At 40.4% G+C, this 23,103-nt stretch overlaps 1 protein-coding gene and 1 long non-coding RNA gene across 2 annotated transcripts in view; one reads left to right on the forward strand and one right to left on the reverse strand.

The window, feature by feature from the left end:
* The window catches only part of LOC105838572, a 62,530-nt gene extending 39,521 nt beyond the window's left edge, over positions 1-23,009 (forward strand). Inside the window, exons 2-10 of the mRNA XM_012684235.3 lie at positions 11,508-11,858; positions 13,958-14,094; positions 15,135-15,335; positions 15,707-16,050; positions 16,257-16,476; positions 16,734-17,039; positions 17,442-18,068; positions 18,259-18,989; positions 19,087-23,009. Of these exons, the coding sequence (XP_012539689.1) occupies positions 11,519-11,858; positions 13,958-14,094; positions 15,135-15,335; positions 15,707-16,050; positions 16,257-16,476; positions 16,734-17,039; positions 17,442-18,068; positions 18,259-18,989; positions 19,087-19,462 (3,282 nt within the window). The 5' untranslated portion in view covers positions 11,508-11,518 and the 3' untranslated portion in view covers positions 19,463-23,009. The remainder of the gene's footprint in view (positions 1-11,507; positions 11,859-13,957; positions 14,095-15,134; positions 15,336-15,706; positions 16,051-16,256; positions 16,477-16,733; positions 17,040-17,441; positions 18,069-18,258; positions 18,990-19,086) is intronic.
* On the reverse strand, positions 3,915-7,396 carry LOC118644633. The gene is made up of 2 exons (XR_004962403.1): positions 5,127-7,396; positions 3,915-4,396 (listed from the first exon to the last, which is right to left on the reverse strand). It is a non-coding gene; the product is annotated as an uncharacterized LOC118644633 (long non-coding RNA).
* Positions 23,010-23,103: the final 94 nt, after the last annotated feature.

Here is a 23,103-nt window from a genome sequence, read left to right on the forward strand (position 1 = left end):
CCGTGTCAACAGGGGGAAGTGACCTCGGCGACCGCTGTCTCTCCTTCAAAAGTGGAAAGACAGACGATGTTGGGGAACTATTGGCCGGAAGATACCGTGATATGGCCGTCGCGATGTTTCGAATGGAAATGGATATTGATTTTCGTGTACGGCGCACGGCGGAAACGAGACGCTCTCTAGGAAATGCCAGGCGTTGTCTCTTCGTGGCTCTTTGTCTCGAAGCAAAACGGAACGAACGGCAAGAAGACGAGTTAACAGCGAAGGCGTTAAAGCAACAGGCTAGTCGCCGCCGACGTTCGTTGGCCGTCAAGTTCTGCCGGGTTCTTCGGAACTCGGTTAAGGAGATTTTTTTCGGTCGCGATTTAAGCGGAGCGGCACGCTATTGTTTCTTTCAACGGGAGGGGAGGAATGAAATGCTGCCTGGAAATTCATCTGTCTTTTTGTCGTATCCGTCGCGCTCGTTTATCGCGAGTTACGTTTTTTCGCAGCGCTACTCTTTCCATGAGTACAAAATGAGTGAAAATTTTAATGCGAAAATAAAATACATTTGAAACAATTACGTGTACGTTATACAAGACAGATAACATTGTTTTTAAGAGAGGGAATGAGTATTTTCTCTTTTCTACCGATTTCAGAAAAGAATAGTTATATTTTCTTCATCTAATAATAACATGTTTATGTTAATTATACGCGAATAAATAGAATTTTTCAAAGAGTCTTGTATGAAAAAAAACACGTTAATTTCTGCATAAATAATTTAGTGACAAAAAATTATTGCGCTTATTACACGTACTGTATTTTTTATTTCGTAAAACCAACGTTACAATATTAGATTTTAAATTAACCTTTAATAAATTGGTTTCTCAAAATGAAAAAAAAAACTTCTATAGTCAACAGGAGACTACAATTAATTCACTATAAAATAAATTAAAATGGAATATCTGCTCTACTAATTTACTTCCACTTTTTAACTAACAAAATAAAATAAGTTAATTATTGCGACTATTGTGATAAATGTAATAACAAAGTAATTTTTTCGGTAATTAAGAAACAGAGTTATTATTAAATTATTAAAAAGGATTACAACTGTAACTACAAAAACGTTAAAAATGACAATCGGATATTTCAGTGCTGGAAAGCTTTATTTTATTAACTGAAACTTTCAGTTACTTTGGCGTTTATCGAAGAATCTTAATGAGTTTTGTAAGGATGATTATTTCAAAAAAGAATTATGTTTTCTTTACCCAATTATCTTATAAGTACGTGTCTGCGTTAATTATATGCAAATAAATTAAAATTGTTTAAGAACATCAAAAGTCTTGTATGAATATCTTGTATGAAATATCTGTATGAATAAAAACACGTACATTTCTGCGTAAATTTATTCTTAAAAAATCATTGTACCTATTATATATATATTATGTAACAAAAATATATAAAAATAAAATATTAATACATATAAATTTTCATGTTTAGTTAAATAAATAAAATTGTATTATTTTTTGCTTCATAAAATCATAAAAAATGTACAATAAAACAATTAGATTTTAAATTAACTTTTCTACTTTTAATAACTTAATTTCTCAAAAAAATGGCTTCTCTACTCAACGGAGACCACAATTAATTCATTCACATATAAAATAAATTGAAATGAGATGCGCGCTAATATTTCCATTTTTTAATTAACAAAATAAAATGAGCTAATTTAAACCGCGATAAATGTGATAATACGTAATGATTTCTTCAATAATTACAAGATAAAGTTATTATAAAATTATTAAAAAGGATCATGTGTAATAACTACAAAAACGTTAAAAGAAACATTTGAATATTTTAATACTGGGAAGCATTTTTATTAACTGACATTTTTAATTATTTCATTTAATTCAATTGAAGTCAAATGAATCACGAGTTTTTTTATTTTTTTAACAATCGAATACTTGTCACGCTTCAATTCGAAATTATATGCCATCTCGGAACATTTACGTCTATTCAATGATAATTTGCGTAATTCAGGTTTCCACGTAAACGCACGCCTCACTCCTGCCAATTCGACCGTCTTCCAGCAACCGCTTGGCTGCAATTCAGTTTGCCCTTCACGAGAAAAGGGAAAAAGTGAATTTTATACGTTACACAGAACACTTCTCTTTGGCAATCTCCGGGCAGATATTAAAGCGTTTTGAAAAATTTAAAGTTAAAACGAAGAACAATTTTGCAAAAAGTTTTATATTGGATTTTAATAAATGATCGTTCGCGCCGGTTCGAACTGCGGGATGATCCCTGATACCTCTCTCAGCGATAGACAGTTCATCTCGCTAGTTGCGCAACATTGCGGCATTCATTATGCATTTTATTCCTCGACGGAACGAATACTGGCATCGCCGCCGCTGCCGTGCGCGTTCCGCATTCGCCAAAACTCAAGCGCGTGAGGAAAATCCGAGATGAGAGATCGAAGAAACGCTCGCGGGAGCGTAATGTGCGAGCTTAAGCGAAAACTTAAATTACGCGAGTCGTTATTGAATAGAGATGCAAGCGTCCGGTTAACGGGCGGCGTATAAAGCCCGAATCGGTGCGCGAGCGTGCTGCTACTTGGCTGTTACGCTGAAAATCGCTCGTCCCCGATCCGCGCCAATTTCTTCGACTTTAAACACCGGGCGTAACGACCGAAGGGAAGGCCAGCCATCGAAACGCAGTCAGTTTGATAGACGAAAATTCGAACGATCGCGAAAATCGTCGATCCCTGGCATCTCGCCCCCTTTCGTTCGATCGACTCTCCTAGACTTTCCGTTACTCTTGCTCTCTTACTCTTTCTGTCCGTGCCTCCTCGAATCCCCTTCGGCTTCTTGCGCCACGATTTCCAGCTCCAATTTCGCATCGATAGAAGCGTCGCTCGATCCCCAATGCTGGAAGCTCCTCTCTCTCTCTCTCTCTCTCTCTCTCTCTCTCTCTCAATCTACAGTCGATTTTCTCGTGCATCGACCCAATTTCCCAGGCCGGCACGGGCAATTTAACACAGGTCTTCCCTCCACTTCGCCATGCCAGATTGGCGGAAGACCACTTTTTCAGTGCCTATTCGTGGGATAAGGGTCAGAACCGATTTTTAAGAGCGCCGCGCAGAGCGAGGCCTGCGGACGTTACAGTAATCGAAGGGGCAGCTAAACGAGACCTCCCGCTCGTAAAAAAATTCTTTTTTTGACGGACTAAGCGTTTAACTAAGTTCGTCGATGGTTGCAACGTGAGCGTAGGGTATGTAATTTCAAGCGGGGTCCGAATGAAATAGATTTCATCCACATTTACGTAAGAGCTCCTAGATGTCATTCACCAGATAAAGTAAAAATTTCGTTTTATCCCATTGGGCATATTATATGAACGACGTATTCTAAATGTTAACAAAAAGTTGAAAATTCTCGGAATAGAATTCTTCTCTTTTACAGAAAAAAAATAAATAAATAAATGTAAAAAAGTTAAAATTGCAATAATTTTTCAATCATTTAAGCGAGTAAAGTTTAATAACATCACATAAATCTTGCACATTTAGTAATTGCACAATATGTTATCTATTACTAATTGATCACAGATAAAATAATAAATTTTAATGCTCATTTAATTACCTTTTAGTTTTATCTTTTGTTATATTATGCATATATTATGTGTGTTATACATGTCAGTTTATTTTTCTCCGATAAAGTCATGTTATCAACAAGTATGGGTGAATTATAAAAGATTAATGTACAATTGTGAATTATAATAACAAATATCATTAACAATGTGCTCTTTTATTAAATCAATTATAGAAATGTGTCATATAACTTATTCAAATAAAATATTTTAAAAAATTTCTATTTGTATATTGTTGTATGTATATTTATATAATATCTTTATACATATAATATATATTTAAAGATTTTTTTTTCTTTATGACAGTTACTTTATCATGTTGATTACTTTTCACCGAGCATAATTGTAAAATATTTCTTTTTCTTCACTTGTACTTGTCTGCGAATTCAAATTTTCTATAAATTTTGAGCAACCTATTAAAATTTGATCTGAACACTAATTATCAAATAATACTAATTACATGTTGCTGCATAATAAGATACCGAGATGCATAGTAAATGATCTAGCCGGCCGGTCAATGATGCATCGATAATAATAATAAGCTCTATACGTTTCTGTACATATGTATGCATAATGGGTCGACGGATGGTTGCATTAGATATCGGAGTTAAACATTACACTAATATGCCCCAGTTCATCCATTTTAAGGCAGCGGTTTTGCCAGATGTTATATTTAACTGTAATATTCGCAAATCCATTATCTTAAATTAAAATAAGAGATAATTTGACATTCACTCACCAATACGATGGGCAGCGGTGGAATTATAACTGCATCGACCTATAAAGCAGAATATGTCCAAATTATAATAGCATTCAAATCGATCAATATCATGATTTCAAGCATAATTATTGCGCGCATTCAATATTTGTCTTTCGGGCAGAAAAATATTTATCACAGCAATCCGTATGATTTTCAAACGGATAAAGAAACGAAAAATCTCTTTCTCTTTTTAAACGCAAATATATATATGTACATAAATACTCTGAAATTTTTACAATTAAAAAAGCTCTCCCCCTCTTTCTGAACGTGAATTATCTACTCAAATGAAGAGGGATAAACCGTTAAATTCGTAACGTACAAATAACATAATTCTAACAACGCTTTAAAAAAAATATATATATATATATACGTCGGATATAAAACAATTAAAAAATCCACAAATAACACATCAGTAATAAAATGAATAATAAAAGTTCACTCGAAACAAAAATTTGAACAAGACCATCACGTGTATACAATGCAACTAAAACCGAGAAAGATACAGGAAACGATCGCGGAAAAAAAATCTCAGTCCAAATAATATTTCTCATGTGACTTTACAAGTATATATACACTTTCCCTATTTTTACATACTAAATGCCTAATTACTTTCGATCTCGAAACGCAGCCTCTTAAGTTGGACCACAACAGTAATATCACAATATTAATTAAATTAATTAAATTACTGACGCTAACACGCATCTATAAGATCCCCCCTCCCTCTCCCCTCCCCGAATAAGGTACTCACCCCGTGGTTGCTGCGCCGTCGTCCGACGTCCCCCTCCTCCTCCTCTCAGATTTCTCGTTGCTCCCTTATGGCACTCACTCGCTCACTCGCGAAAACACGATTAATTACAAACGCGCGCGCGAACTTGCACGTCAGAATACCAGATTTCGTGGGTTCTTTCGGCACGACGCTTTTGAACGTTAACCATACATACGTGACGCAATGGCGCCGTGGAGTTAACGCCGTGAAAAGAGTCGCAATGGGCTCGCGACGACTCCGACATGCATGCATATGTACCATCAACGCGACGGACGAGTATTCCCGACGGAGACCTTTAATCGCCGCGCAAACCCCGGGATTTATGCCGCGCCGTGTGTTTAACAAATATCGAGGTTAATCGCGACGAGCGTGTTTACCAGTCAAACGGATCGCGACCGACGACGCCAGCGACGCGTAGGCCGATTCGCGAACGTGACTTCGGAGTCGGAGCGACTCACACAGTGTCGTCGGCAACTTCACTTCGATGCCGCGCGCGCGATAAGTCGCGAACTTACCAATCGAACGGCCGACCATTCGAGTTTTCCATGCGCAATCGTCAACGAGATGTATTATCTGCGTGTACAATTATGCATGCAAAAGCCGGCTTGTCATTAATAAACGATCGTATGAATATCACGGTCTCGACGTGAAAATCACGGTCGAATTACGCTCGAATCGGCGAGAGGTTCACGACGATGAGATAAATACGTTCGAAAATACAAACGCGTGGAGATAAAACCCTGCTTTATTATTTCTATTTGCTACCGGGGAGTTGTGCTGCAAATTTCCAGATTACGTCTCATGAATTATTTACGTATTGTTTACGTATCTGTTCACTCGAATCCTTCCCATGTGAACGATACAAGTAATGCAAATTATTATAAATTAAATAACACAATGTAGAAAAAAAATAATTGAATTATAGGATTGTTAATGTACCTGACTTTAATATTGGTAAAATAAAAAATGAAATATAATTTTTACTATTTCTGAATTTCAAATTTCAAAATTTTCTATGATCCACAGATTATTATTTACGTAGATAAAACATATTTTGCATAACATATAGCGTAATGTAGATTTGTTTATATTCTTGTTCATTCGCTAGTTTCTAAATCGTCATTTCTTTTTTAGTTGTGTAATTATAAGTTGTTGGCACGATCCACTTATTTACCGTGTGACTGTTACGATCACGTTCCAACTTTATTATTACTTGAAAAGGATCCAAAGTAAGGGCTGAAACGTTGTAATTGCATAAATAAATCTAATAAAAATTTAGCCAGTTGAATCGACTTTAATTAACTACTCTATTACTAGTAATGTAGATTATTTATATCTTCGTCGCTACTCTTATCGACTCGTTAGTGAGGAAAATTGACTGATTAGTGATCGCTAACTGAATTACTCCTGAATGATAGCGCCTTCTCAATGTATCTGCCTGCCGCAAACGCATATCTCGAAGGATAATAACAATGGAGCGACTCGTATCGTCGCCCAGCCGTCGTACGAATGACAACACGGCGACCTTATGTAAACAATAGCGCGCCGCGTGTCACGAAAACAAATGCCGAGCGTTGTGCGCCCGAGCGACGGCTCTTCAATGAAATATTTCACTTATCCGATACGGTAAAATACTCAATGGTGCGATCGCACACTGCTCGCACTCATTTGAGGCAAGCCATTCATTCGCGTCCTTTCACGCCCGCTCACTTGAACTCGAGGCTGTGACGTCAAGTCCATTTCAGACAGTAATTCGTGTCGAGATTCAGTATAAAATTTCGTTTACAAACTCGTTTCGCTTATATAATACGAGAAATGTTTTTTTAAACGCGGAATTAGAATAGTTTTACACATAGAAAATGTATTAAAATGTACGTCGAAACGTGCGTTGTAAAGTTGTAGATGTAATTCTATACTCTAAAATTTGTTGTGTATTTTGTGACAGAAATGACAGATCGTTTTAAAAAGCAGACTTTACAAAATAGAAATGTTAACGTAGATCAAATATGTTTCGTTCTTTCATGTTTCAAAAGCAATTTTGATGAATGGAAATTATTATGGCACATTTTCGATCTTACAAGTTTATATATAATTAGAATAAAACTTATCTTTATTTTTGGAAATACATTTTTACTCGCTTGTTGTTATTTCACATCTATATCACATATTTTGATATGTGTCTCTCTTGGTCTCTCCCCGTCTCTCCCCGTCTCTTCCCGTCTCTACTCGTCTCTCCCCGTCTCTCCCGGTCTCTCCCCGTCTCTCCCTATCTCTACTCGTCTCTCCCCGTCTCTCCCGGTCTCTCCCGTCTCTCACGGTCTCTCTCAGTCTCTCCCGGTCTCTCCCCGTCTCTCCCGGTCTCTCCCCGTCTCTCCCGGTCTCTCCCCGTCTCTCCCGGTCTCTCCCCGTTTCTCCCGTCTCTCCGCGTCTCAATGTGTCAAAATTTCAATAATATTAATAAAAAACTATTTTTTACATTTAAATTATGACCATCATTTTTGAAACACACGGTATTTTCAAAATCAGACCCCATAAGAACACTCCCGGTTACGAATGCAACGTTGTGTCAAAATTTCAAAGCAATCGATGAAAAACTTACGGAGATCTTAGAGATGAGGAACAAACATTTACATTTTGATTTATATAGATTTACGTTATATATTTTCTATAAGGACATAAGTCTAATTGCACAAATTTTACACGGTACCGTCGGTCAACCTTACAACTCAAGGACCGTCGGCGATATGAACTCTTTTATATTAAGATTTTCGATTCCAACTAATCTCCGGAATAACCGGAATTTGACGGTGATGCACGACACACCCTCCGTAATGGCCCTTAATATTCGCGGCGCGAAGCGTACAACATATTTTTGCAATATTCCGGGTACGTGATGCAATTTAATGTAACCGATCGGCGTGAACTGTTTTTCCGCAAGTACGCGCGGTGCGGCGTAAGCTTCACGCGCGCGTGCAATTTCAGTGACACTTGTACGGCGCGTGTATATTTGCGAAGTGAGGCACAGAGCGCATTCGCCCATCCCGAACCTCCTCCTCCCTCCTCCCGTCTCGCCCGCCGAGTGCCGGAGCGGAATTACCATATTCCCGTGTTGCCTGCCCGTGCGCTACATGTTCCCGTGGGCTTGGCCCAGATTCCGCTCCTCTCTGCTTAATAAACAGAGCCTTTACTGTCACGCGCGCGCGTGCAACGCAGTCTCCGCACTTGAATCCAGTTATCTTTTATTGCGGATTCCACTCTCCCCTTCCCCTCCCCCACACTCCTCCGCCGGCACGTCGTCCAAGCGCGACCGCGGTCGGATCTCCCTGACTCACCCCTCTCCCCCTCCCCCCTCCTTCCCCCCCCCCCCGTCGGTGGTCTCCAACGTAGTCGCTCAACGTCCGGGTCTATTTTTACTTGGTCGTTGGCGAAATCAGATTTTTATTCCGCCGCGCGTCCTGTCGTGTCGCTCGTTAGCGCTGACATTTTCGCAACTACGACATTGCATTAGCATGGATATTATTCACGCGAAAGGCCGATGGGTTTTGCATGGGGAACGCGCGTTGCACTGCACGCGCGCGCGCGCGCGCGGGCGTACGGGGGTTAAAAAGGCAGAGGATAACACGAGTATGGTACCGCGGCGGTGCATTTGCTTTCTAAGCGTACGTCGTGTTATCAAGTTTCGCGGATAAGGACGACGGAACTTTGTTACGAACACTCGCGCGGTATCGATCCGCGCGAGTTGCCGTGCGAATTAATAGATCCGCGGTATTTGTACGTGGGAGAAACTGGCGAGTCCATTCACGTACAAGAGGAGTTAGTTTTCTGAATAGAATTAACATAATCCGCTGCTCTCCGTCGCCCCCCCCCCTCCTCTATCCCTCTCTCTAAACACTCCATGGAAATCGTCGAGTTGTATTTGGTGTCTTAACGAGTTGAAGCCGGCTCATTCATTTTATGTTCGAAATACTGCCCGTATATCGGGGTGAATGAGATTTACTTACGTTAATTAAGGAAACACGTAAAGCAAACGCGATATGATATTACCTTTGTCCCGATATGCTTATCGCGAGAATTTGCTTATTTATTAAAGCGCGCGTCATCCGTGCGTTGTGAGGTAAAAAAAAAAACGGATGCATCGAGAGTTAGCGCCCTCGGAGTAACAAATCGTCGAATCGTATTTGAGTGATGGTAAACGACTTTGAGAAAGGGAGGACCCGAGTGGAATGAATAAAGCTTCGTAAAAAAAGGGAGAAGTGAAGAGTCCAGTTGTAAAAGAAAGATGGAGCACGAGGAGGGAAGATTTTAAATCGAGTGAACCAATGTTGTTGATGATGCACATCCCGCGCCAACATCCCCTGTGACACAGAGAAAGAGCGGGCCGGAGATAAAGCGAAGAAGCGTTTTATTCACATGCAATCGGGCGAATCATTGATCGTTGAGCCGACTCCATGGGAAACCGGAAAAATTCTGAAAAAAAAGAAGTGGTACTTTCACATACGACAAAATATCGTGAAAGTAAGGGAGCTCTTTAAATTATTGACAGAGTTAATTTCACGAAACTGTGCAAAGAATTAAAATGTACTTAATGCACTTAAAAGAACGACAGACGGGAGGGAGGGGGAAATAAGTATATATTATCCGCGCTTTATTAAAATATAATTAGATCAGCGGAAGCTATCTAATACACTAATACACGAAATTGTGAAGCAACAAGAGAATGCGCACGTGAAGGAAGAAAAATGTAACCACGAAAGGGAAGGGCTTTGCTGTGTAAGAGAGCCGTCACTAAAAAGTGTTACGAAAAACAGGCTGAAGCAACACCTGCAAGCCGTGAAATATTACGACTATTTATTCGGTTCTTTTTAAGAGGGTATATATCCCCGGCCAATGAATATATCCAAGATCTCGCCGAGACTTTTCCCGGGTCCTTCCGCAATATCAATTTACTTCTTCAAGATTTTGAATTGTATCGCTTCCACTTTTTCTCGCACCGTCGCAGCGGGAGAGTCAGCGCCGATGCAGCAAACGCTAAAGGACTAAAAACGTACTGCTTCTTTTATAACGCGGATTATCTTCTTCTTTAGAATGAAGACTAAACAAGAAACTTTCTCTTTCTTGATAGAACCTGATAGTTCCTGCCATTTATTGACAATTTGTAGAGCCCTTAGGACTCCATTGTCCGCAGACTCTCTTCGTGCAGATAAGAACTTGTAGAACTACCACCACTATCGGAGAAGCTGTGGATATCTAGTGCAAACCAATATTAGAAGTTTACGAGATATAATATAATATCATGTACTCCATATATTCAATATATTCTATATGTTTCATATATTATATTACATTTAACACAATTATATACATATATGTAAGAAACATATATATAGAAGGACTCGCGAGAAAATGAAAGAAAATTAGAAAGAAAGCAGCTAATACAGTCAAACACAATTCATGGAGCGCCAGTAAAGAAATATTAATTGTTAATATTCGAGTTACAATGTGTCAGTCTCTAATAAATATATTAAAACTTTAACGAATTAAAAATAAAAATATTATATTAGATTATTAAAAAATATTTTTAAAATTTTGTGATAGCTTCTTTTTGAAAACCTTGCTGAGTGCTTCAATATTACATATCTGTTATTATTAATTTTAATGTATTCATATCAATGTATACCTATATTATTGATCATTTTAATGTATTCAATTTAATGCATTGAATACATTAAAATTAATAATAGTAGATTGAACGTTGAGACACTTAAAAAAGACTATCGTAAAATATAAAAAGTTACTTTTTAATTTTAATGATCTAATGTAGTACAGTTTCCATTTTTGATTCATTAAAGTTTTGAAGTAAATTGATCATTATTAGAGATCGATACATTGCAACTTTAATTGGTATTATTTGTTTCGGCGCTTCTGGTTAACTATTTGCCGCTTTCTCTTCTTTAACACAATTATATACTAATAAAACTAAAATTTAATTATATGTAACGCAAGAAGAATACAATAAAAAATTCTGCTTTATAATAAAAATATATATATACAGTGATGACGTAAAATATTTTTAATATTATTTAATATTATTTGTTTGATCAGGAGAACCTTGTAATCGATTGGTCTATTTAAATTAATAAATACAGTACTTTTTTAATATGTGAATGGTAATTTTCAGTCTCGAATCTATGCTTTAAAAATAAGTGGTTTTCTCTAGTGTATGTAGAATTAAAGAGATTCAATTTCGATCATAGTATTGCGTTGTATGATAAAATAGAATTAGTAATACAATGTATTTGACTCTTACATATGTACATACATGTATGCTCTATGTAAAGTTTACTCAATTTAATTTACTTTCAGGGTGAGGGGGCATGTTGGTGTGTCGGCGGTTGCTGCTGATCGCAGCCGCGATCACGGCCTCGATCGAGGCTGGCTCGGCTAGTTACCACCTCGGCATTTCGTCGTCGGACTACTCCGGATACCCGGGCGGATACGCGGTTTACTCCGGCGCGACGTCACCCGAGTCCTCGCCGTCGTCGAGCTCGTCCACGTCCGGTCCGACAGCGGAGCCCGCAGCCGGCAACACCGAGCCGCTCTGCCGACCGTCCGAGTTCCAATGTGGCACCACCGGACATTGCGTCGCGCAGGACAAGTACTGCGACGGCGAGAATGACTGCGACGACAAGTCTGACGAACCGAGATATTGCACCCGTGAGTACCCTCTTGCCCTCCTTCCCTCCCCCGCGAACGAACGGAGACGTCGAACAAAGCAAGTCGCCGCGCTGAGGCGAATCGATACGAAGTATCTCACTCTGTTCCTTTTTCTCTCTCTCTCTCTCTCTCTCTCTCTCTCTCTCTCTCTCTCTCTCTCTCTCTCTCTCTCTCTCTCTCTCTCTCTTTCCAGAAAACGCTTTTTATCAGGACTTAATTCGAGAAACAATAAACGACTTCAGTCAATCATTTCCTGGAAGAATTCATTATTACGATTCTCTCATTAAATCTGAATTTACGTACGTTGAGTAGCATCCCAAAAAACACGAAATAGATTACCATTCTCAACAAATGGATTGACATTTCCGTGTTTTTGAACATTAAAAAGCTTTTTACTGCATATGTCAAGTGACTCGTATTAAAATACAAATAAATAAGTACAAAAATTTGTTTATTTGTTATTGGAGAGGATATTCTATCGGATTAATCATTATCAGGCAAACAATTAAATATCTATAGACAAACTGATAGAATAAAAAAATTTATTTATAACAAAAATTGGTGTTGAAAAGTAGGTATCTAAAAAAACAGTTGCAACGGTTTTTGGTTCTGCTTGTTTATCTGACACACTCAAAATGGTATGAATTACTGAATATGTATTTTAAATCAGAAACAAAGTTTTTGCTCATCCAAGCAGATAATACTCCAGTAATTATTTAACTATGCGTTATCCTTTTAGCTCAGTTTATATAAAAATCAAAACCATATCATATTATACAATTCATCCATGGAATATATGTCATTAGTCTCGTTTCGACATATAGCTTGTATTTGTATTAGCATACAAATACACGATTAAATAATTTTTATTTAATAATTTAATGAGGTAAATAATTTGTCCGTTCATTATTGGTATAATAGTAATTATCACTTCATACGAAATTTAATCGATTTGCAAAGCTCAAATATAATTATGTTATACAAATATCGTATTTTCATCCCTTTGAATTTTTAATTTTCGATAATATATGCGACACATTTCAATAGAAACGTAACATAATAGGAAGAATTTATTATAGCATTCATGATCCAATTCCTTCATAGAATTTCAAATTGCACGTATTAAAATATACACTAGCCCAAACAAGCTAATTACGTGGAATAATTACTTGTAGCTTTATACTTCCAGTAGTCCATAAAGTAAGAATGGAAAAAATACAGTAAACTTATAGAAATTTTTTATTAGTATTATATTAATTCTTATATGTATAGTGTATTCTGCACATTATATAATAATAGTTTCTCAAACGTTACATTAAACATTTTTATTATAGACAAATATAAATATTGTAATAGTAAAAGTTACATTTGTAAATATAAAAATGTGAAACGTGTAAATTTTAATGTGTATAAATATTAATAAATTTTGAACGTACAGATTATTATACATTATATTCGAAAAAGAGAAAAAGAGAGAAAGAAAGAGAAAAAGAGAGAGAGAGAGAGAGAGAGAGAGAGAGAGAGAGAGATGAGAGATGAGAGAGATAGAAAGAGAAAGAGAATAATTAGGAGTTCATATTTTAAAAAATAATGTTTTATTGTGCCGTGTTATAATCCGGCATAATTATATCTCAGAATTTATTTTTCCCGCATAATAATTGCACAATAAAAACATTCCGGCTTACCGCCGGACTTTGTATGACTTGATATACGAAACCGTGAGAGTAGTTAGGGAAAGAGTTAGAGTATATTTCGTATGCTTCAAATAAAATATTTTATCTCGTCCGAGTCATAAACATAATTCTAGCGGAGTATTGAAATATTTCAAAATATATATTTTCCCAATATAATCGTATAACAGGACGGAAATATTTTCACTTCCAATCGGACATTATACGCTTCAATGTATACCGAGCGTTTAGTTAGGCGTAAATTCTCTTGGATATTATTTTACCGCACGTTATAATGTGCGGGATTGATTATCCGGCGCAGTTAACCTTTCCGCGAATAATTATTGCACAATGAAAAAAGGAAACACATGAACGAACGAACGAACGAATGAGCAAACAAACAAACAAACAAACAAACAAACGTTTCAGCTTGCAATCGGACGTTGTACGGTGACGTCGGGCGGACCTACAGAGTGGAGATCCGCCGGCCAAGGGAGGATCGACTGCCATTCCTATGTCACCTCAACTTCACTGCCGCCGGATCCGATCTCGGGGATCTAGTTCAGGTTGGACATAGAAATGATGTAGTTGTAGAAAATAATGCTGACTGGTGCCCGGCCGGCGTGGGAGTCTGTCATGGAACAGACAGCGGGCCGACCCGCCGCGTCGGAGCCCGGATAATAATTTATGTCCCGGCTTTTACGATTCTTATCGCGTTTATTGGCGAAATTAAATCAGTTCCCGCGCTGAGTAAACATCGCGTCCGCCATCGCGCGGAATACGCTTATTCCACAGATCCCCCTTCCCCCGTCCTGAACTATAACTTCCCATCAGGTATATATTTTCAATCCTCGATTGATATTGACACATCGATTATTATATCTTCCTGCGATGACGGAATCGATACTTACGTTGTTAGCGCAGTACAATCAAGCGGTCAAGAGTGTAAAGTTTTCACGACGTCGATGGGACGGGGGTATCCCGGGACAATGAAAACGTAAAAATCACGGCACGAAAATACTTGAGAGCTTTTGAATCTTTTAAGCAGCTTTCTTCGGCACTTCTAAAAATCAATATTTGTAACTTAAAAGATACTTTAGATCTTTCTGTTAAATTTTTTTTTCTGTTGAAACAATAATAGGTATTACAAATGCTCAAATCCGCTTTGACCACTGTTGGCTTTTTCTCGGTTTAATTGCATTAAAATACTTGACGGTTTTTTTTTTCGCGCACACACATTATAGCTATTATTTTACGATGGATTTGATACAAAATGTTTTACGTTATAAAATTTACGAAAAATCTGTATTTTTAATATACTTCTGCATTACAGGAGTTACACACGATATTTTGCATTAAAACTTTTTGTGGCTCGTCTCATTCTCGGCATTACACAAATCAAAATGTAGCATTGCAAAATAATTAACGAGATTATAATAGAAATATTTACTTTTATCGCGAAAGGGGCTCGTAATAACTGTATTCTAACTTTTATCCTTGGTTTTATTCCCAACAAAAACCGTTAGCCAGTTACTCGCGCGGATACTCGCTGGCTCATAACTTTTAGAATAATGCCCCCTCCTCATCCTCTACCCCGGTGTTACAGTTAACTTTTGATACCTTCACGGTCGGCCGCTTTCTATCCTTTACGTCGGAAGGATGTCCAGATGGTTTCATGACTATTCGCGAGGAAGGTCGTCCTGCGACGGGAGGACAATGGTGTGGCAGCGCGTGGGGCTACACCGTCTATTACAGCGAAACTCCTTCCATCAATCTGACTTTGTATTTACTACGTTTATCAGAGCAGGTAAGAAGGATGCGAAGGATGCGCGATCGGATTTTCCGCAATTTTGCCGAGGCGAGATGGCACTATCATCGAACCTGTTCCAGAACGTTATTTTAATTTAAATAACAATACTTGAGGCTGTGTGCCTTTTCACAGAAAAATATTGAGAGATATATCTGCTATATCGTTATCTTTTCTCAATTGTTAAATTATAAATTTGTTAAAGTTAAAATTGACGTGTCCAAAACAGTTTTGTGCTGTAAAAGAATTTCTGAAACGTGTCAACGGGATGTTTTAAAAAGAGTTTTCCAACGGGGAAACGTGTAACGCGTGAAGTAAAAGGGGCGTCTCACGATCGCGGTACAATTTCGGACAATTTTTCCGTGTCTCAGGGTATCGGCTACAACTTCGACTTCAAGCTGTCGTACAAGTTCCTGAGAAGAAGCGAGGCGCATCTCAGATACGGAAACAGCAGTATGTCCACATGGCGTGGCGAGCTGGTGAACGGCACGTACTGCGATCGCGTCCTCACCAAATGCGATACCAGGGCCTGCCGGCTGCAGTCGCCGAATTATCCCGGAGTTTACCCCAGGAATGTCACTTGCTACTATCGGGTGGAGCAAAACCGCGCGCCGGTGGGTCATCGGGCTTTACTCGCCGTTAGTCAACGGAACAGTCACAAGATACACATTAAGGACCAGGTCGTGAAGTACGACAGAAGTCAACGAGTGCTGAGGTAAATGAACGCTATGAAACGCTAATAAAGTTTCGATATTCAGTTAATGAAATATTTAATCGTCGAATGAATACGCTATCAGTAATTTCGCGAGCGTATATTTTCTATGCTAGACAAACCGAGATGTTTCGAGGAGGACAAATGTAAGATAGCATACGGAGAATATAGATCTTTCACATACAAGTAAAATTCGCGTGCTTTTCAAGGGTGTGGGATCAGTGCAACGTCGTGCAGGATTACTTAACGGTATATGACGGAGGTTCAACCTCAGACCGAGTGCTCGTAAGGCTGTGCGGAGGAGATGCAGTGCCAGACATCATCAGCAGTCACAATACGATGTTGTTAGAGTTCCACACGTCCCCGTACGACAATCCGTTTCATCCGGTACCACTGTCTTTCCTGCCAGGATTTGAGCTCGAAGTTCAGGTAACGCTCGCGGACAACGTCTTATCTTATGACGTAATTACGTCAATATCTTATAACGTAATATCGTCACAGGTTGGTTGAAAAAAGTACGACAGTTGCAATTCGTGAAGCTATAATAATTAGATTCCCTCTTTTATTAAATCGTTAAGGGTTTATTAACAAAATTTATGTGTTTATATTTCATTTAAATATAAATCTACATTAAATATATCATAATATATATCGATATCATTTTTTATTCACGCTCTTGTGCACAGGTCATCTTCGTCGATGAAAAGTCTCGAAGTTTTGTTAAGGAAAACGACAACTGCGATTTTTATATATCCGGTGATGAGAACTCGTCGGGCATTCTGGAAAATCCGAAACACTCTTTGCCGCCGAACACAACTTGCCGTTATCACTTCCAAGGGAAACTCAATGAAATCGTTTGGTTATCGTTCGTTAAATATTACGCCGCCAGCGTGGAGGCTGCCGCGAGTATCGACACTACCGCTGATTGCAATGCAAAGCTCCTGATATGGGATGGCGATATCACAGTGGACAAACTTACTTCCAGCCGAAAAGTACGTACCAAATTGTACCCCACCCTCCCCTACGAAGTCTGTTACTTAGAAACTTTCTTGCTTCGTTACTCAAGTAATATAACTTCGTTACTCAAGTAACTTCGTTAGTAAAGTAATATAGATATAAACACAAATTCAGAAAAGAGTGCTTTGATTCTACGGAGCACAAAAATTGCATAATCTAAATCGTATCTCGCAAGAGGCGTAATCGTTTGTGAGATTTCTTCCGCGAGGGGTATATAAGTTAAAAAATTTTCTAAAACGTGAAAAGATTCTCTATACGTATTAATACGCATAAAGCGCGACAACAAAATTACCAGGTCGGGTTTCACATCGACGCGACTGAACACACATGCTCGGCATTCTTATCTGACGCATCCCGTGTATGTGATAATTTCGCAGAACGTCACGCTGATGGGACAGTTCTGCAAGGACGACATACCGCGGCTTTGCGACCACAGCCTCCTGCGCAACAGCAGCCGTCACACGCGGCCGTGTAGCCTCGCGGAGAGTTACGTGTCGACCGGCCGCGATCTCACCCTCGAACACATATTGCGCCAGGGTAGCGCGCTATATCCGATAAGCTTCGTGCTGCGCTACGAGTTCGTCCACGAGGCCATCTCGTGTAACCACGTGTTCGCCTCGGCGCCATCGGCCTCATCTACGTCTTCCACATCGTCCTCATCCTCTTCCTTTTCCTCCTCCTCCTCCTCCTCCTCCTCTTCCTCCTCGTCGTCTTCGTCTTCTTCCTTGTCGCCCAACGCCGGGAAATTCGCGTCACCGAAGAACGTGTTCTTCTACGGTCGCGGCGGAGCGCAGAATCTCAGCTGCGTGTACAGATTCGAGGCCGAGGCCGATCACAGGATAGAGCTGTCCTTCGTCAGGGCCTCCTTCGGTGGCAAGAGCTGCGCGTCTTACGTGGACCCGTTGGTGAATCGATGGACCTGCGACCGCCGCATGGCGGATGTTAAGAAATTCGGCATGGCGGATATTGTGGTCGCTGAATATCCTTGGAAAGGAGTCGAACTGGTACGTTACGGCACATAACAAAATGTTCTTTCATATTTATTTAATTGTTTTTCTCTCATTAAAGAGGATCGCTTTAAAAAAAATCTGTCTCTAAAGATCGATTTTTTATTTCCAAGTATCTACGAATATTTTCGAGCTAGCTGTGATTCCCTTGTCTTTTTTTACAATTGTTGTAATTCTCTGTTCTTAGGTTCGCGATTGTCTGTGCTCGAACGTGAGCGAGAAAATCGTCGTGCGAACTCTGACATCGAACGTGGTGGAGGTCAGGTTTGCTATCACGCTCATGAATGTGACCCAGGATTACCGAGACTTCTTCTTCGAGGGGGAATACCGTTTCGTCCCGGTAGGGGCGGAATCGAACGAGCACGGGTGCTCGTCGAAACTCGAGGAGCGACGATTGCGCGGCACCAGCGGCGAGATCTCCCTCAGGAGCCCGCTGCCGCGGATGATCTCCGGCTTGGCCGCGGTGGAGGAGATCCTGACGAACACGGAGGACCTCACGGCTACGCAATGCGTGAACGAACCGTGGCTGATCGAGCCCGAGGACGCGCGCATGAATTTTCTATACTTGAGAACCGCCGGCTACGGCATCACCCTGGACAATGTCGAGGAGTGCACGACCCTAAACCGAATCGTCGTCTACTCGGCCGCGAACACGAAGGAGCGCAGCGTGATCTGCCCGGAGGGCGGTGCCGATACCACCAGGACCGTCGACTTCTTCTCGGGTGGTTGGAATTACAGTGCCGTGAACGCGAGCGTGGCGATGGCGCAGCACTCCCGCAGCTTCGTCGTGGAGTTCCTTCAGCGGGAACCCGGTTTCTACGCCGTCACGTGGATCGCGATCTCCAAGCGCTCGCCGGCCGCGCCCAGTGTGGGCGCCAACGCGTTTGCCATATTGCCCGCGGAAGATTGCCCATACAGGTTTGTCGTTTGTGATTTCCATTGTATAAAATAACTTCTCTATTTAATAAATCGGAATAAAATCATTTAATTCTCGCTCTCCCTTTCTGTTCATCAGATGTCCGGAGATCCAAGCGTGCATCAGCGCTGTCCTATGGTGCGACGGTGTGCGTCACTGTCCCTCGGGCTTCGACGAGGAGGAGGCCAATTGCTCGTACCGCTTCGGGGTGACGTTGCTCTACGTCGCGGTGGGCGCCGGTGCCCTCGGTATATTCCTGATCCTCCTGCTGGCGACCGGCTGTCTCAAGTATTGCCTCTACCGGCACAAGGCGCGCAAGAAGAAGAAGAACGTCGCCCTGAACGTTAATCATCTCCACGTGAACCACACCCACCACAACAACGGCTTGACCGGGAGCCGGTTGAGCGGACGCTACAACCTAGCCACGCCCCAGGAAATGTACCTGGAGAATTACGGGAAGGACAGTATTTGTTGACAATACGCCATCGCCAATATCGAGACCACCGTGTGAATAGTCATGATTTTTAAATTGCCTACCTCGCTCGGGGCCCCTCTCCCTTCTCCCCCTTCCCGCCCTCCTCATCCTCCTCCACCAGTTTCCATCAATCCCTTGAGTAACGGACCGAAGTGTACGGCAGCCAAACAGCCCCCATCCCGAAGGCACGCACACACATGCACACAGAGACTTACATGCGTTCACACACACACTCACACACACACACACACACACACACTCACACACGTATACATACTCTCTCGCAGTAATCGTACGAAATCCCGTAGAGTATATCCGAAGCGCATAGAAGCGAGCGCACGAGACGTGCGCGCTCGGTAGCCACCTTGGCTGGTGGCGAAACATAGGTTCCAGTTCTATTCCTCTAATCGAATCATAACAATCGGCTTGTCTTGAATAAGCGAATCGCAATTCGACTCATTAAATAGGGGTGTATGATAATCGCCGAGCTTGTCGCGCGCGAGAATGGACGACGGAGCGACGACGCCTGGAATGCTTCAGGAAAAGGAGTCGCGACGAGAGGTAGAGGTATATACGCACCTCGTACGCTCGTGTATATGGCATTTACGATAAACACCGCAGTATCATGGTAGGTTTAGATACACACGATTTAGGAGTAAAAAAGAAGAGAAAGAGAGAGAAAGAGAGAAATACGCGCGAGTGGACGAAGAGCGCCGAGATTACGGGCGATTTACGCGTACGCAATGCTTCTAAGAGACGTAGAATACGCTGTTTCCGTTGAGTGCACTTTTCTCAGCCGGTTATCGAGCGAAAAATGTCGTAAACGTCTACGATGCGGGTGCGACGATAAAAGTAAACGAGATGGAGGGAGAAAAACAGAATAGGACGGTGATGCGAGCGCTAAAGCGCAAGAGAAGCGCGTTTCGGGTAGCTTGAACGTGTGAATGACGGTGTGACGGAAGGGATACGCGACGACGGACACGATGACACCGCGAATGACGTTCGAATGATATTCGCGGACGTGCCGTGGGGAGTAAAGATCGGACGTACTCCCCTTGATCGCGTACGTTCCTATCTGTAACACAACATGCATTCCTGTGATACGCGATCCAGGAGAGATAAAAGAAAAATTGACAAAGAGTTAGCCACGTGCGATTGGGGAGGATTACGCCATTGATGTTCACGCAAGATATCTATCTCTCGAAAACTGGACTCATGCGCTTCACACCCAGTTAGCCTGATTTTTCTCGTTAGATCACCCAACTACCGGCCGTAGGCTTGTGGACTACGTTGCCGCGATGCATTCTATGATTCTAAATTAGGGTTACTGCGGATTAAATATCAAAATCGTTACGCATTTGCAATCTGACTCCGTGACACTTTGATCAGGATGGATTCATTACAGTCAGAACTTATTGGTTTTAATGAATGTCATAAAAATTCCGCAATTAGACGTAGACCAATTCCTAACTTGCAAGATGCTTTTCCGCAATCTGTATTATCATATTGTCTGGCGAAAATCTGCACTCCTTTTATATTGTAATAATATACAAATTGTTATTATCGGTATTACATCAGTGACTCCATCTCATACAATTACGATGCGCTCGAGCATTACTATGCAACGATCGCTGGCCCTCATTCCATTCCATGTCGATCGTACAATCAATCTTTTTACATTATTTATATCCGTGATTTTTTACTTTTTTGAACTTTATAGGTGATTTATGAGAAGGACGGCGTGAGATAATTCACTTGTATAATCTAGGTTCGGTATCGATACGCGCGGCTTGAATGAGACGTAGATACTCACGTGTAATTAATTGGATGCTGCAGGAGCGTGTACGCTGTAATCCTGTTAGGCAAATGAAACGTTAAGCAAATGGACGCAGTCTCACGCGTTAGCCTATTATAGACATTGTATGGTAAAGCACGTCTGACGTACGTCTGTATGCTGTGATAGAAGTAAGCGTATCAACAATCGGGAATAAATCTCTCGCGTAAATTTCACGTTTGCATGTACGCAGAACCATCGCCGAAGGTGGATCCACGATCCTTCGACGCAATCTTCTTTGGCAATCGATATCTCAACGCGGTCGAATATATAATTTCGAGGTATAATTTCACTGATCAAATAAAAAAAGATGCATAATAGATATGTGCAATTAAAATTTTTTTTTTAATTAATTAAAATAAACTTAATGAGCAAAAAAGTAATGCAAGTCAAAAAAAGAAAACTTTGACTTATTATTACATAATTCCTAAGAAAACAATTAGATTAAGGTGAGACGAAATTTTACATATTTTCCTTTTAAAAAACGTAGAAAATGATTACAATAAGAAGCAACTCGATTTTACATCATGTTTATAATCTTTTTTATATATTTTAATTTAAAAACATTTCTCCATTTAATTCCATTGTTTCAGCTAATTGCAGAATCTCATATGAAGACGGTAATTAAGTTAGAGCTGCACCTATTAATTTTTTATTTTTTCAGTGTTAATTGCGATATTTTAGTATCGTATTTTTGCAAACCTACGTGCCACTAGTTTAAAAAATTCCCGCAGGAACGTCGACCGCGTTAAGATATTTTTTCGCCAGTCTCATGAATTGTTCCGTGAATAATTCACCACCCAAGGACATTCGCCTACCAACGAAATACTGCCGCAGTTATTATTTATTCATAAAGTTTTATAAGTCTCTTTCTACCCGAAATACGAAAAATTGTCCGAGTGTATATGACGTTCTGTGCGCTATGTAAGAGACGGAATCCGATAACGAGTAATGTATTAGCGAATAACGTAGCGTGCATCAGAAGAAACGAAACTGTATGCACCCGCCCGGGCTCCTCGATGTGTTAACCGCGCGATTGCCACATTAAAGAACATGTTAAAAAATTTACTCTAACATATCGAAAGTTCGAAATTAATTTAAGCGCGCCACCATCCATCACTGTCTATAACAGCGGAATCACTTTTTTTCTCATTGGATGGCCGAAAATGACTTCCTTTCGAGAATAAATTTCCCCCGATTCTCCCTTTGTATAAGATACCGACAAAAAGAGAGAGAGAGAGAGAAAAGAGGAGGAAGCGTTTCACACATTTTTTATATATATCCTCAAATGGGTGGTTTTCTCGCAGTTCACGATAAATCTGTCTATAAATAAGTAAACGCGCAGGTCCTTCGACGACGGAAACCGACGCAATAAACATTGTGCGACGCATCGTTTTCTATTCACAAGGGAACGACGATTTATATATTACTTTCCCGGCGTTCTTCCCAGCACCAAAACGTTGACGGTGATCCCGGTCTTTAAAAGCATACCCGAAAAGTCGTTCCTGTCGTCGTCGTCGTAGCCGAGGCGGATCACCAACGGGTTTAATTTCTCTGACGGATATGAATCTAAACTGTGGAGCGTGTAGTCATCATGGGATTTATACGGTACGACTCTCGACTTCCATGTCGCGCTCAATCGAGAATGCGTCCTACGATTACGAAACTATAGTACTATGCATGTATGTAAGAACGTACACGAAAAAAAAAAAACGAAAAAAAAACCCCAAAAAAAGGAAAAAAGCCGTAGCACAAACTGGCTCGCACACACGTAGCTAAAAAAAAGGTGGATGGTAAAGAGTTTTGA

The sequence above is a fragment of the Monomorium pharaonis genome, chromosome 3, assembly GCF_013373865.1.
Source record: "Monomorium pharaonis isolate MP-MQ-018 chromosome 3, ASM1337386v2, whole genome shotgun sequence".
Classification (NCBI taxonomy): Eukaryota; Metazoa; Arthropoda; class Insecta; order Hymenoptera; family Formicidae; genus Monomorium; species Monomorium pharaonis.